Source organism: Symphalangus syndactylus, chromosome 16, assembly GCF_028878055.3.
Source record: "Symphalangus syndactylus isolate Jambi chromosome 16, NHGRI_mSymSyn1-v2.1_pri, whole genome shotgun sequence".
In the NCBI taxonomy this organism is placed as follows: domain Eukaryota; kingdom Metazoa; phylum Chordata; class Mammalia; order Primates; family Hylobatidae; genus Symphalangus; species Symphalangus syndactylus.
Window position 1 is genome coordinate 69,694,945 of NC_072438.2, and position 15,326 is coordinate 69,710,270.

Below are 15,326 nucleotides of genomic sequence, written 5' to 3' on the forward strand. Positions count from 1 at the left end.
AATGAGACTGAAGAAATGAAAGGATTTTTGAATTCTTAGAAACACTCAGAATTTTTTTTTTCCATCTCAGAAGCATAACTAATGCAGACAGACACAACGAAAAGCTTTTTAAAAGGTGAAATTCTCAGAAAACTGAAGCTATCCTTTTTTTGGTCCTTTCTATGCATGGATAACCAAAAGTCACTTGCTTTTAAAGTAAGAGCAAATTAATGACATTAGTGATTACTTAGAGCAGAAAAGTGAATGGGATCTCTTTGAAAGAAGATGTATTCAGAGCTGTTACTTTCCATCTTCATTTAAAAACACGATTGTTCATTCTGTTTCTCAGGACTGTGACTTCATAGCCACACAAAGCACTAACCTTTCTTTCATGCATTCAGACCTTCATGCTGAGAAAGAGACATAATTTCCTTAGCTCTCTCCACCTGTAAAATTATCTTAATCTTGACCTTCAGTCTTCAAAATTAGGAGCATCTTTCCTAGGAGTACTTATAAGGTCTCTAGACACCTCTTCCAGCTCTGACGTTCTGGTTCCATTATTCCATCCCACTGCTGCAGGGGGGCCAAAGTCTGTGCTGGCAGCGAAGGGTGGAAATGGCTAAGGAATGAGCAAAACAGACTACTGGGCTAGGAGTCGGAGGAGTTTTGTTCCCGTTCTTCGCCTAACTAGCTTGATAACCTGAAACAGATTAATTTACCGCTTTACACTGCTTTCCTTATCTATAAAGTATGTATTTTGACACACACACACACACACACACACACACAAATGTAAGGTCCCTCCTAGCTCCAAATATTTAATAAATCTGGTTCAGCTTATCCCTGTTTCATCATGGTCTTGTGTTGGCAGCGTTTTTTTTTTTTTTTTTTTTTGGTGGGGGAGGTTTTGTCTTCCGGGTCTATTTGCATGTATTTATTAGTCTAGTGTATTGTCTAACACCTGCCTCTCCTCATTCCCTACAAGAATAGTCAACAATCATTAATTCCGTGTGTATTGAGAGCAAACCAGGTATCAGGCACTGGCTACACACTAGAATTCAGGCACAGGGCAGCTTGAAGCCTAAAAAGCACCTCTATTAACAGAGGATGGACTCCAACAACGCATTGCACTGGCAGAAGTTTTGCCTACTGACGACAGAATCAACACGGTGAGGGTAACATGGACAGTTTGCCTAAACTGAGCTTCCCAAGCTTGTGAGGGACTGCAGTAGATTTTTTTCCAGACTAGATTTGAGAAGAACTATCTCTTTTTTTCCTCCAGAAAACTCATTATTGAGATACTCAGTTTTTTAATCCAAACTAAAAGCTGATTTACATGATTTTTTAACTAAGAAATAAACAAAATTGTCTAAGCAGTTTTATTTGGATAACTATAGGTGACTTTCACAAACAGACCTCTGTCATGCTTAGTTGAGGATTCTAACTCACTTCACTTTCAGTAGGTGCTTCCTGGACATCAGTAACCAAGCTCGGTCTTCATACAAAGCCCAGAATGCCTCCATGTGACTTCGTGCCTGAAAGATACCAGGTAAGATTCAGGGCTTTAAGAAAACTCAAAGAGGTAGTTTCTCTGGGGAGGTCTCAATTGATTGTTTCCTTAAGAATAACACAAAAATGGCCCTGCTTGCCACTAAACTATCTCATTCCAGATATTGTACCTCTAAGTCATTGGAAGCATCTGAAACCCTCTTACTCCCTTAATACTAGTGTACAAATTGGTGTCCATGTGTGAGAGATAGAGACAGAGACAGAGGCAAAGAGAGTACAAGAAGCACACTATACATGATAATTAATATATGTATTGCAGGGAGATACACACACATCACAAATGTGATGGCACACATTGGCTTTAAAGTAAATGTTGCTCCTGTTTTAGCTTATTCATGTGACCATCTGAGCTTCCTGAGTCCTCCAGCAAATTATATTTTTTCTCAGGATAATAAAGATTGAGCTGGCATTTTCTCTCTCACTTTCTCTCTCCTTCTTTCTTTCTCTCTCTTTCTTTTTTTCTCCCTCTCTCTCTTTCTCTGTCATGCATGCACACATGCATGCACACACACACGGCAACTCCTTTATTCTACATGATACTTACAGGTTAGAAATTGTAGAATCAATAGGTACTTACAAGGGATCCACAAAGAAGAGAAATACAGGAGAGATATTTTATAAATAAAGATACAAACATGACTAGCACTTCATTGTATTTTTATTTTTTAAAACACTACCACAACAAAAATGACTTATGAGTTCAGACTAATTGCTTATTAGTTCAGACATTTACTTCCAAAGCCTATTTTTTTCCATAGTTAAAGTCAACACAGAGCCAAGGGTTTTCATTGCTAGGTAGAAATTCGAGCCCTTTTCTAGAAAGGGATTGAAAGGATACAAATAATAATTCACCTCCTTAAGAGAAAAGGCTTTAATTTCTTGCAAGTACACCCACTTTTAAGCCTCTACAGGCCAGCAGCCCTCTGCTCTGTGCACTAGAGAGTCTGGGCACTGTTACTCATAGATTGACTGCTATTGATCTTGTGAGAAGTGTGCTGGTTTAAATCTTGTTTCTCTACAGTCCCTTGGCTACAACCGCGTCCTGGAAATCCACAAGGAATATCTTTCTCCTGTGGTGACGGCATATTTCCAGAAACCCCTGCTGCTCCACCAGGGGCACATGGAGTGGCTCTTTGATGCTGAGGGAAACAGATACCTGGATTTCTTTTCCGGGATTGTTACTGTCAGTGTTGGCCACTGCCACCCGTGAGTATCCTTAAAATCTGGAGATCTTTATTCCAAAAGAATGCATGGAAAACAATTATGTTAGTGACTCTGAACTCTTGATTTGCTTATCTTGGTTTAAAAATATCTATGACAGATTGTGGCTGACATACTCCCTGCTATTCCCTGAGTACAAAATCTTGAAACTCTTACTTTTCCTTTCTTGACAACGCAAGATTTTGTTATTCTCATGGCACATGTAGTGTGGCATGTACCGTGTGACTGGAGTCTTGCTGTGTGTGTTTCTCATTAGCAACAGCTTTCCAAAGAGAGGGGTGCATTCAGGGAAAGGAAGGGAAGAGAAAGGCAGGCGGCTCTCAGAGAAACACATGACAGGCTTGTCAGGCGAGGGATGATGAGAGACGAGAAATAACTTCTAGCCTAGAGAATCTTCTTCATGGCCTCTGACCGATGGAAGAGGAAAAGAAGAATGATAAGAGACAGATGCAATCCATTTCCCTGGAAATGTATGGATCAATTAATCTAGAGATTGTCTGCAGTGTTGACGGTATACCGCCCACACAAATACCCTTGGAGCATTCTTGGTTTCCTTGCAGCGCTCTCATTTCATGTCTGTTCTCTCTTTCCTTTAATAATCTGACCAATGCAACCTCACACTAAGTTAGGGGAAAGCAATAAAGCAGCAAGTCTAAAATAAACTGAATAGATGTGGGCCCTTCCGCCAAAGCAGGAGGCAAAGAGTCCCCCCTCAGACAGCTGTCAGGAGATAAGGAGTGAGTGTGCCTCAGGGGCCCAGCCCTCATCTTTTCCTCCCCTTCACTTCTCCTACCCTCTTCCATCATCAGGAGGCCCTAGTCCCATGCAAAGTCACAAGAAGTATCCAAAATAAATTTCAGATGCAATTTCAAACATGGGACAAACATACATGAAAGAAGTAGAGAAAATGGAATAGAAAATGAGTTCAAACACGCTCACTGAATCTTCCCAATAACTTTGACAGTCTTCCCTGGAAATGGGAAGCCATTTTTTCTACCCCTCCTGTGACTCTCATATATTTTGCTAAACAATGTTTTTGTCAAGTGTCTGTTCTTTTCAAGAATTTACTGATACTCCACAATTTTCTAAAGTGAGTTTCATGGAACACTGATCACAGGAGTTTCTGTGGAAAAGGGTACCATGAGAAAATAAGTTTGGGAAACACTTTAAACTATATCTCCCTTCTGAAGAGAAACAGTGTACACTAGTCTATTGTAGGTACTAAAATGTCCTGTAGTAAAGAAATCTGTATAATCTGGTATTTCTCAAAATACTTACCCACTAAATTGATTTTTTTCTGATGTGAAAGATATTAATAACAAATAAAATTGGCATATAACAAACTGTAGCAATTAATGTCCTTTACAGCAAGTTCAGACATTTTGGTTTGTGTTTTCAAAGCCAAGTCAGGTTCCACAAATCTATCATCCTTAGTCCCTAGTATCTCTCAGTATGAACCTTCTAATCCTGTAAGGTTGGCCCAATCCTTCAAAGAATGTGGCTTTATAGTTACAAGATATTCATCCACACTAACCAGTATTCAGACTTAGATATTAGAATCTCCCTGCAGAAAAACTGTTAATCTTAGTTGGATGTGGTAGCATGCACCTATAGTCCCAGCTTCTCAGGAGGCTGAGACAGGAGGATCTCTTGAGCCCAGGAATTGAGGCTGCAGTGCACTATGATTGTGCCTGTGAATAGCCACTGCACCCCAGCCTAGGCAACATAGTGAGAACCCATCCCTTAAGAAAGAAAGAAGGAGGAGAGGAAGGGAGGAAGGGGGGAAGGGAGGGAGGGAGGGATGTGCTCAGGCTTACAACTAGTCATCTCTTTTTCCAAACTCTGCAAAGGATGGTTAATAAGAAAGTTAGAAGAAATTCTAAGTCCAAACTTCCTCCTAAACTAGGCACTTCTTTTCTAAAATCCCTTGTAATCAATGAGTCTCCTTTTGAACCCTGCTCTTGGAGAGGAATTCGTTACCTTTTGAGTCAACACATCCCATTTCTGGACACCTCTAGTGGTTAAAGGAGTTTATTCTCATATGTAAATAAAATCTGCCTTTTGAAACTCCTTGAGAAAAAACAGTATGTTTGGGTCCAATGACCAGTGTGTGTGCAGGAGGGACGTGGCACACAGTGCAGGTAACTCTGCTCTACTGCTTATCCAGGCAGGTGAATGCAGTGGCACAAAAGCAGCTCAGCCGCCTGTGGCATACAAGCACCGTCTTCTTCCACCCTCCAATGCATGAATATGCAGAGAAGCTTGCCGCACTTCTTCCTGAGCCTCTTAAGGTACAATGCTCTTCCAGCAGGAGCTGAGTTTTATGGGGAACAAAAGGTATGATGCTCCCAGCTCAAAGAGGCAGGAGCCTTATGATTCCAGGGGAGCTTCCCTAGGAAGCAGGGACATGGGCAGGGAATTTAGCCTGTGCATTGAACATCTGTAGTGGTGATCTGATAGCTACATCTGAAAGCAATCAGACAGAAGAAGGGAATTTATGAATTGCTGGTGAAACAAACCAGTGTTCCCTTGTGTCACCTCTGGGCCTCTGCCTCTCTTTGGTTGCTCTCTTCATCATATCTTAGCAGAAATCACTTCCCAGGTGCTGTAGGCCTCCTGATGTTCTCATCTATGTCCTCAAGAGGTTTTTATCTCATCGCTCCTTAGCCTTTCTGCAAAGTTATTTGCATTTCTTTTACAAAGAGTGAAACTATTTTTAATAAGTGCCATTTGGTTCATTTGTTCCAAAATACACTTAGATTTTTTTTTCTACATGAGCTGTTTTTCTGCATCTGAAATGACTGATCTTTTAAACTGAACTAAGATGTTAAAATGTTGGCCAAGATTTCCATTTAGACATTAAATGAGTTAATACATACGAAGAACCTAGAACAATGCTCAGTCCCGAGTGTTATCTATGATGATTTTACCATGTTGTCTACATTACCTAGAACAGATAAAGAAACTTGGAAGAGCTGCAACCACAGTTCAGCCCCAGATGTTCACAGAAGAGCAGAAGCAGAGAGTCAGCAGAGTCATGAACACATGCCTTCCAGTCCCTGAGTCTGGAGGGCACAGTTCACTTTCATTCTCTCCATTCTTTTGTCCAGGCTGAGCTGCATTTTTTGTTTACTTGCTTTTTTTTTTTCTTTTTGAGATGGAGTCTCACTCTGTCACCCAGGCTGGAGTGCAATGGTGCAATCTCGGCTCACTGCAAACTCTACCTCCTGGATTCAAGCGATTCTCCTGCCTCAGCCTCCCAAGTAGCTGGGATTACAGGTGCCCACCACCACACCTGGCTAATTTTTGTATCTTTAGTAGAGATGGGGTTTCACCATGATGGCCAGGCTGATCTCAAACTCCTGACCTCAACTGATCTGCCTGCCTCAACCTCCCAAAGTGCTGGGATTACAGGAGTGAGCCACCGCACCCGGCTTGTTTACTTGTTTTTTCAACATTCACACACACAGCACAGTCAGGCTGGGACAACCCCTGGAGTTGCAGGGTCAGAGGTCCTGTCTTGTTCCAAGCCTCTAGAATCAGGTGAGTGGGTTACAGTCAGGAGCCAAGAAACCCAATCTTTGGATCTATGAGCTACTCACCACTGTGCGCCCCTCAGCAAGTCTCCTCTCTTGGCATTTTGCAGACCATCAAATAAAGCCATTGAAAGCCGGGAATGTTCCACAGCTGAGACAATCTCTTAGCCATTTTTGTACGTCTAGCACTTAGTGGCTACTGGAGGAAGGGCTATGGAATTCATACTGTGGTTAAATGATGGAACTGCTGGGTAACCCGAGCTGGTCTGAAGGGAACTCTCCTTAGTACTCAGGGACTGGACACCTGCCCTTCAGCAATTTTAAATGAATGGGTAATAAGGAAATAAATTATGAGGCCACGTGTCTTCCTTTCCTCTCCAGGTAATTTTCTTGGTGAACAGTGGCTCAGAAGCCAATGATCTGGCCATGCTGATGGCCAGGGCTCACTCAAACAACATAGACATCATTTCTTTCAGGTAATCACAACTTGGAATATTCCACTTTAGGAACATTGACTTACCCCCATTCTAAATGTGTATCTTTACATTGTAGCATGGAGTGGGAGAGAGGTTTTCTCGGGGATATTTTTCTAATTGTTAAGGTTTAAGGAAGGACCGGTCAATTGAATTTTATGACAGGATAACTCCATTCGAGTTAACCTGATACAAGAGAGGGGGCCCCAACTGGTCACAACCAGCTCGAAGTCCTCATTATGTCATAGATCCTCCTGAGGACTTAAAGAGAAACCCACATGACAGTTTTTTAACTTTGAAGATGTCGCGGGGACCACACCATATACCAAGCGGTAAATGACTGTTCCCCACCTTAGAAGATCAAGGCTCTACCAAAAACATACCGGCCTATTTTAATTTCTGCTTATGATAAGGAGCTGTCCACTTAATTCACAGTGCCAGCTGCACCCATTTTTTACCTTTTATTCTCCTTAAGTTCAGAGGATGCACATATAACCCTGTATATTTCTGCTTCTTTCAGTGACTCTTGAGCACTGATAATAGATTAATTAATAAACCCTTAACGGCTATATTAGCACTAAAAATAATAGAAAACTATGCATTTTGCTTACAGTTGCCTCCCTTGGGTAATTGTATACAGCATATTTAAACAGACTCCTGTAAAGTTAATGTAAAAGATAGGAGTGACTTACGGTAAAAGTTGATGGGATGAATAAACAGTCGCATTTTTAAGCTGTCTGGTCATAATTTCTGTGTGAATTCAAAAGAAGATTTTATTTAATCCTTATGACAGTACATTCAATACTGCACATTCCACATCAAATGAACGTGCAGTTATTACAGGAATAAGAAATATGGCAATAAAGAATTGTGATTGATGTAATACCTAAACAACATTCCAGAATATGTATGTCGAGGTAAGTTTTAAGTAGTCACGGTACCACCAGGGTTCAACACACACTGTGTCTCCTTTTTCAAGATATATTAGGTCGGTGCAAAAGTAATTGAGATTTCTGCCATTAAAAGTAACGGCAAAAACCACAATTACTTTTGCACCGACCTAATACAACCATTCTTTTGAATAGTCTTAATAGTCCTAAATCCTTGTTTAAAGGTGATTTTGATATGGGAAATTGTTAGAACTCATTTGAAGCTGACACTGATGATTAGGAGCATTTATACTAAATATGACTGTTTCATGTTCAAAAGAAACAAAACCTGTGTTTCTTAGATGGAGAATAAGGTGATTTATAAGGTGTGTAAGTCCCTAAAGATATTGAACAACAGGCATATCATAGGAAAAAATATTTGGCTTCCCAAGGTGACTACTTCGAAGACTGGTATTCATTGAACATATAATTTCTGGTATATTGCTAAAAGATGAGTCTCATTACTATGGAATAATAGAGTAGGGCAGGTCCTAAGATGGGATTTCTTGGACAAATGTTCTCCAAAATTCCTTTCACAGTTTCAAATCTGTTTTCTAACAACAGTTAGAAAAGACTATTAAGTATTTTCACCTGACTTAGGCTTAGATGCCTTCTTAGAAATCAGAGATGAATGTGAATGATGTTCTATTTCATCTTCATAGCCTTCCTGGATTTTCTCTTTTGTCCTACTCAGTGGACCAGGAACTTGACCCCATCCTCCTGTTGTTTCTTCTCTGCAGAGGAGCCTACCATGGATGCAGTCCTTACACACTTGGCTTGACAAACGTAGGGACCTACAAGATGGAACTCCCTGGTGGGACAGGTTGCCAACCAGTGAGTTTGGAGATTTTTCTCTTGTTCCTTTAAAGACTGCTGGATATGTGAAGTAGTTGATCAGGTTTTCCTAGTATAAGGATTAGAAACTAATATAAAGCCTGTCATTAATCAGGGGCTCAATTTGACCTAACTGAATTGGAGACCACTTGAGGACACCATTAGAAAGGCGTTCCGAGTCTGAGTAATAATTAATGACAGAGTTTTAAAATTTATTTTGCTTTTAAATAAAATCAAGTCTCTGAGAATCTTGAATGCACAAAACTTCTATGCAGTCATCACTGTACTCACCTTCTGTTCCCACTTACTGTACCCACCTTTTCAGCATCTGAATCAGATACCTAATTATTCTTATTCTTTCAGATGCCCTTACCCACTGCACCCTTGAGCAAGTTGTTTCCAGGCTAACACTGAAATCAGTTTCCTTTGTAGAGGGCCCACATAGCTGTTTTCTAAGAAAAAATTATCTCTTCAAAGCAGATGCTTCAATTTTCATCTTAAGTGGGGGAAGAATGAGGGAGGAAAACTAAGAAGCCCTCTTGTCTTGATGGCAGCCATATGCTACCCTAAATTGGCTGTCTTGTGTTCATGTTTTGCCACACTCCTTCTTTTGTCATTTGCAGACAATGTGTCCGGATGTTTTTCGTGGCCCTTGGGGAGGAAGCCACTGTCGAGATTCTCCAGTGCAAACAATCAGGAAGTGCAGCTGTGCACCAGGTCCGACTGGGCAAGGGGCGGGTGCCGGTGGAGTGTTGGAAGCTGGAAGGGACACGAATAAAGGCAGATCCATCCCTGAGGGAACAATTGGATTTGAAAACATGGAAAAGGGGAAAGCCAGAGGAAGCAAAACTGGAAAATAACCAAGTTATTCCTCACTGAATCAACGCTTATGCCTGCTATCACTTCACTCTCAGACCATCTGTCTGGCCATGTAGGAAAAGCATCTCACGCTATCAGAGCCAAGCTTAAAAAAATGACTATCAGCTGGTACTTGATTCAAGGCATTCTATTAGCTCTATTATAGTAGCAATAGCTCTGGTGTCAATTTTAGAAGAAAACAAGCTGGGTGTGGTGGCATGCCTGTAGTCCCAGCTACTCGGGAGGCTGAGGTGGGAGGATTACTTGAGCTGAGGAAGTCAAGGCTGCAGTGATTCATGATTATGCCATTGCACTCCAGCCTGCATGAAAGAGCAAGCCCTGGCGGGGCATGGTGGCTCACGGCTATAATCCCAGCACTTTGGGAGGTTGAGGCGGGCAGATCACCTGAGGTCAGGAGTTTGGGACCAGCCTGGCCAACGTGGTGAAACCCTGTCTCTACGAAAAATACAAAAATTAGCCAGGCATGGTAGTGTGCACCTATAATCACAGCTACTCGGTAGGCTGAGGCTCAAGAATCACTTGAACCTGGGAGGCAGAGGTTGCAGTGAACTGAGATAATGCCACTGCACTCCAACCTGGGTGACAGAGCAAGACTCCATCTCAAAAAAAAAAAAAAAAAAAAAAAAAAAAAAAAAAAAAAAAAAAAAAAAAAAACAAGGAATCAAGATGGGTAGGGGGTGGGATTATTTACCCATCCCAGTGGAAAGAGGGAAAATAATGCTTTTGGGAATCTCAAAACTCCAGTCAAAAAGTTCTCCAGGGACTGCCAGCCAAAATGAGAGCATCTGTCAAACAAAACACAAGGCTGCCCTTCCTGCAGGCTGCTGACAACCCTGGCAAAAGTTTCAAAGGCTTTCTCACAAGGAGAACTTCCATTTACCAATCACATTTTTATTTGCATTCTTTACCTATGCTTCACAGAAGGGAGAGGAGGCAGGAAACATCATCTGTTCCTTGCTAATCAACAAGCCCTGCCTCCGATTTGTCATCACAACCTTTTGAATAGCTGCTCCTTAGTACTTCTGAAGGAAATAACTAACTGCTTCAGCCCAGTGATTTTTAACGGAATAGTATGAATCACTGGATTGAGAGGAAAAATACAAAACAGAAGTCTTAAAAAACCAGCTCTGAAAGGAAAAAAATTCACCATTGTCTTAAAATTCAGATGACAAAATGGAGGTAAGAGAATGAAAGCCTAAGTACTGAAAGAAGACAAGATGTCACGCTCATGGAATTTAAAACCAGAAGGAAATGTAAAGCTATAAATCAAACTCTCCACTTTAAATATCAGGAAAGCCAGTTTCACACAGAGGAGACTGGAGAGCTAAGATTTGACCCCAGGTCTTCTGACTCCAAAGCCAGTGCTCCCAATTCCTATAGCCATCCTCATCCACACTGATGTTCCGTCAAGATAAACCCAAGCTGAAAAATCATTCCTATTCCACAGGCCAGGACTGAGGAGTTGCATGAAGTCAAGAGATGGATTCCACTCTCAGCCCCGGCATGGTTCAGCTATGAGCAAAAGCTTCACCTTTTGCTTCAGTTTTCTCATTTGTAAAACAGAGACAGCAATATCTGGCTGCTACCAACATCATCACAGCACTTCATAAGATGAGGCATGGAGAGTTTTTGTAGAGAAAAACAGACCATAGCAATGCCTGGTAAAGCCGTATTTGAATATTGCATCTGTATGGCATCAAGAACTAAAATCAGTTTGATGCACCTCCCAGACCCTGGTCTGACTGCAAAACCACCAGCACAGAGCCTAGTAGATGGAAGCACTAAGAGGTGGTCATTTCCTTCTTTTCCTGCTATATGTTCCTCTTTCCATATAGAAGAGAGACCAGCCTACTATAAGGCCTTCTACAGGACTACTTAAGCCAATTTGACAATACCAGAAATCCATGGTCATCTCTCTAGTGGCATCTAGAAGCTAAATGACAGTGACAGGCGTACATTTGTGCTCTGAACTGTTGCCTTTGGCATATCTGAAGTCAGTTGTTTTCTTTTTTATTTATGTATTTTTTTTTTTTTTTGAGATGAAGTCTCGCTCTTGTCCCCCAGACTGGAGTGCAATGGCGCAATCTCGACTCACTGCAACCTCCGCCTCCCAGGTTCAAGCGATTCTCCTGCCTCAGCTTCCCGAGTAGTGGGGATTACAGGTGCCTGCCACCATGCCCAGCTAATTTTTGTATTTTTAGTAGAGACTGGGTTTCACCATGTTGGCCAGGCTGGTCTCGAACTCCTGACTTCAGGTGATCTGCCCGCCTTAGCCTCCCAAAGTGCTGGGATTACATGCGTGAGCCACCGTGCCCGGCCAGCTATTTTCTTAACTCACATCTTCAAGGGACAAGACTGTTTATGGAATCTTTGAACAGGATTGGAATCCAAAAGGAGGACCCCAGTCTCCTCCACCGCCTTTAGGACCTGGGAAGGGTTTGGTCTTTGCTGTAAAACTGGAATATTCATATATGTTTACAAAAGCATCCAAACATGTACAGTTCTTTGACTATAGATGTTGCCTGTTCTCAATTCCTCTTAACCTATTGATAGGAATACCTTAAGAGGAATTGAGGCACCGACCATGGTAGAGATTTTTCTCATCTCAGAAATATGTCATTCCTCCCAACAGAGGCAGGGGGCCATTTCGTGAGTCTAATCTAGATGTTTATGTGGTATATTTCTTTGTCCTACTCATCTACCTCCCAGGATTTTTTTCTCCCCAGCGGTTCATTCCAGGCCCTGAGTTTCAGAGGTAACCCATGACGAGATTCACTCCTCATCATCTACTGCCCCCACAGTGTCCCAAACCTGGTACTGATCATGTCATTCTTCTTCTTTTGAAAGGCAAGTTTTGTTTTTCTTAAAAATTGTAGTTCTTTCTTGGCTCCTCACTCAGCTTAACTCTTTCTGTACCACTAGCTGGAATAAATTCTTCCTTCGTCATCCTGTCGTAGTATCCGACAGAACAACCTGTCTCCACCCCATTGGGGTTTTCCTCCTTCCAAGCCTCTGCAGAAGTGGCCTAACCTGGGGTTACAGCAATGAGTCAATGCAGCTACTGTGAAATAAAGTAAAACGCTCATCACAATCGATGACTCTCATCGCTGAGCATGTGGGCAGAGAGGGAAAAAGTCATGAAAGGTCTAGCATAGGTTCAAGCAAAACCTTTTGGTTTGGTTCTGCCCAAATTTAAGCTCCACTCTTTGATTTCTCCAGTTACAAATGGGCTTGTTAAATTTCCAAATTACGTCTCTTATCTTTTAGAGTCATCCGAAGCTGTTTTCTCTTCCTTTCCCAATAAAAACGGGAAATTTCTGACTCTAGAGGCATAGATTTATTTGTCTACTATATTCTTCTCATCAAAACAACACAAGTGATGCCCAAAACATACTTTGAGGGTTTGATATACTTGTCATTACTTCCTTTCCCACACCCTTAACCTCTAACCTCCAGCTAACCAAAGATATCTGGTACCTCTGTCAATCAAACTTTTCCGAATATCACATGTAACCTAAAAATATGTTTGGGGCCAGCTAGTCTTTCCTCACTTTTAATGAAGAGCTGAGGTATAAAATTCGGTTTTGTTGATGATTGCAGGTTTTTGTTCCTTCTCTCTAGCACTGTGGAGACAGCACTGCATCCATGCCTCTAAGCAAGCACTGGGATGGTAGGTGGGGAGCCCTCTCCCACACTGCTTTCACTGTCACTCGGGTTGAGGCTTTCCATCCCATCCACATCTTTCTCTGCACTCCTTCCGTCATCTGTGGATATAAATTTAAGTTCAGAGACTGCATGGTGCTGTTTAGAACCAAATAACGGGTGTGGATAAAAATTCTGAAGGTTCAGTCATGTATGGATACAGTTGATCTGGGACCTTTGTTATTCCAGAGTAGAAGAATTTCTCTCTCTCTCTCTCTCTCACCTTTCCTGCTTCCGTGGTGATTCCCACTTTCAATTCTGACACACAGATGAAGGCTTCCGGAGCTTGGGCAAGCCTGCTGGGCAATCTTCCCACTCATCTCTCGTCCTCTCCCACTTACAGGATTTCATGCCTGTGTGTCTGTGTGGTGAGGCTTGCAGCTAGTGAAGCATGGCAGAAATGTTTCTAGTATCTTTAAGCAGGATGAGAAAGTAGACATGGTTAGTACTAAGAAAACAGAGCTGGAGGGACAGCTGGTACTGGTAACATGATAGCCTGGGTTTTCTCCAGTGGAAAACAACCAAAAAATCGTGGATAAAATGAAATGCATTCCCTTCAAAGCATGGATACAAGAAAGCACGAATTCTCAGAAACACAAATAGATCATCAGGGCACTGCAGCCAGCTTTGACCCTGAGAGCATTTCTTGAACCTGGTAACCTTGAGCTTCCATGTCAATGGCTCTGTGGAGTGCAGGGAAGAGATGACAAAGTCCAGGGCCCAGCCAAAGTAAGGGATCTTACAGGAAACGCTCCCCCGCCACAAAGCTGGAGCCCCCAAGAGGCCACATCTTCATCCATGGGTCAACTAGAATTAAATACACCACCAAGAACATGTTACCCGTCACAGGCCAAAGGGCCTGCAAGGATTCTGGTGCTGAATGGAAGTCGAGGGACTGGGAGGAGCCACCACTGAAAATTTCACCTGCAGACTGGCCCTCCAAGGCTTTGCATTGTGAACGCTCACTTCCTCAAGCTTATAATTTAAAGGACTCTTAGACTCTAATGCCCTACGTGCTTGGAAGCTGCAAACTCAAATAGGCTCTGGAGGGATCTACCTCATTCTGGACCTCAAAGAATTCTCACAAATGAAATTCCAAGGAAAATAAACTGCCCCTTGTCAAAAATAAACATACAATACACAAAACTCCACAATCAAGAAAAAGATCAGCAAGGATTTCAAATAACGGAATTATCAGATAGACTATAAAATGAGTATGTTTAATACATTTAAAGAAAATCAAATATAAGCTTGAAAATATGTGAAAGGGATAGGACACTGTGAAGAATAAGAAAGCAAGTTTTAAAAACAAATATGCCTTCTAGTAACATAAAAGTGATTATTGAAATTTAAAACTCAGTAGGTGGGTTTATCAGCAGTAAGATGCAGCCAAAATGAGAAGTAATGAATTAAAGACAGATCACTTCAACAAGGACACTTTACTGCTTTTCCCCATTAGAAAGACCTCCAAAAAAAGAAAAAAAAAAAGAAAAGCCTTCAAGAAAATTGCTCAGTGTCACTCCAGCCATAATTTCTACTATTTGTTCATATTTTCTTCTTAATGCATTAAACATTTACTGAGCACCACCTACAGTGTACCAAACAGCTTGCTTGGCCACAGAGATTTTAGAAATGAACAAGGTATAGTCCCTGCCCACAAAAACCTCCTGATTAATGGGAGAAAGGCCTGTTAAAAACAAGCCCAGGACTAAGTGCCAAGGGCTGCGATGGATGGAAGCCACCTGGCTCTCGAACATTTCTCTTTAGACTGAATTCTAATTGTTCTACAAACATATTTACTAACTCTGAAGACAAAGACACTTTGTAGCTTTAAAAGTGTACATCAGATTAAATGGCAATGAAAGGTAAATAGAGTTATTTTCAAATACATTAAATCACTCTAATTTCATTTGAATTAGATCCACCCGTTTGAGAGGACGGGCATCCTTAGGTGAAACAGCTGTCTATACCAGCTCAGTGACACTTTGGGATATTTCTTCCCCAGATGGAAAGAACTGAAGTGGTTTGTTTATGCCTTTATGGCTATCCTAATCTCCCTCCTTGAACCAAAGTACAAGTTGTTCAGAGAGAATATTCCCCCTTCAGAAATGCACATCCTCACCCCAGTTTACCGTATTCTGAAGTCCCCAATTAACTTACCCTGTCTGGTTTTTTTTTTCCTGTTTTTCCCCATGCTTCTAAAT

General features: G+C 41.6%; 1 protein-coding gene across 2 annotated transcripts in view; it reads left to right on the forward strand.

Moving 5' to 3' along the window:
• AGXT2 (alanine--glyoxylate aminotransferase 2) overlaps positions 1–15,326 on the forward strand; it is a 45,317-nt gene that overhangs the window by 5,844 nt on the left and 24,147 nt on the right. For both annotated transcript variants that reach the window (XM_055245926.1, XM_055245927.1), the window contains exons 2-7: positions 1,440–1,528; positions 2,570–2,754; positions 4,937–5,060; positions 6,687–6,781; positions 8,448–8,541; positions 9,165–9,258. In XM_055245926.1, coding sequence (XP_055101901.1) covers positions 1,440–1,528; positions 2,570–2,754; positions 4,937–5,060; positions 6,687–6,781; positions 8,448–8,541; positions 9,165–9,258 — 681 coding nt within the window. The remainder of the gene's footprint in view (positions 1–1,439; positions 1,529–2,569; positions 2,755–4,936; positions 5,061–6,686; positions 6,782–8,447; positions 8,542–9,164; positions 9,259–15,326) is intronic.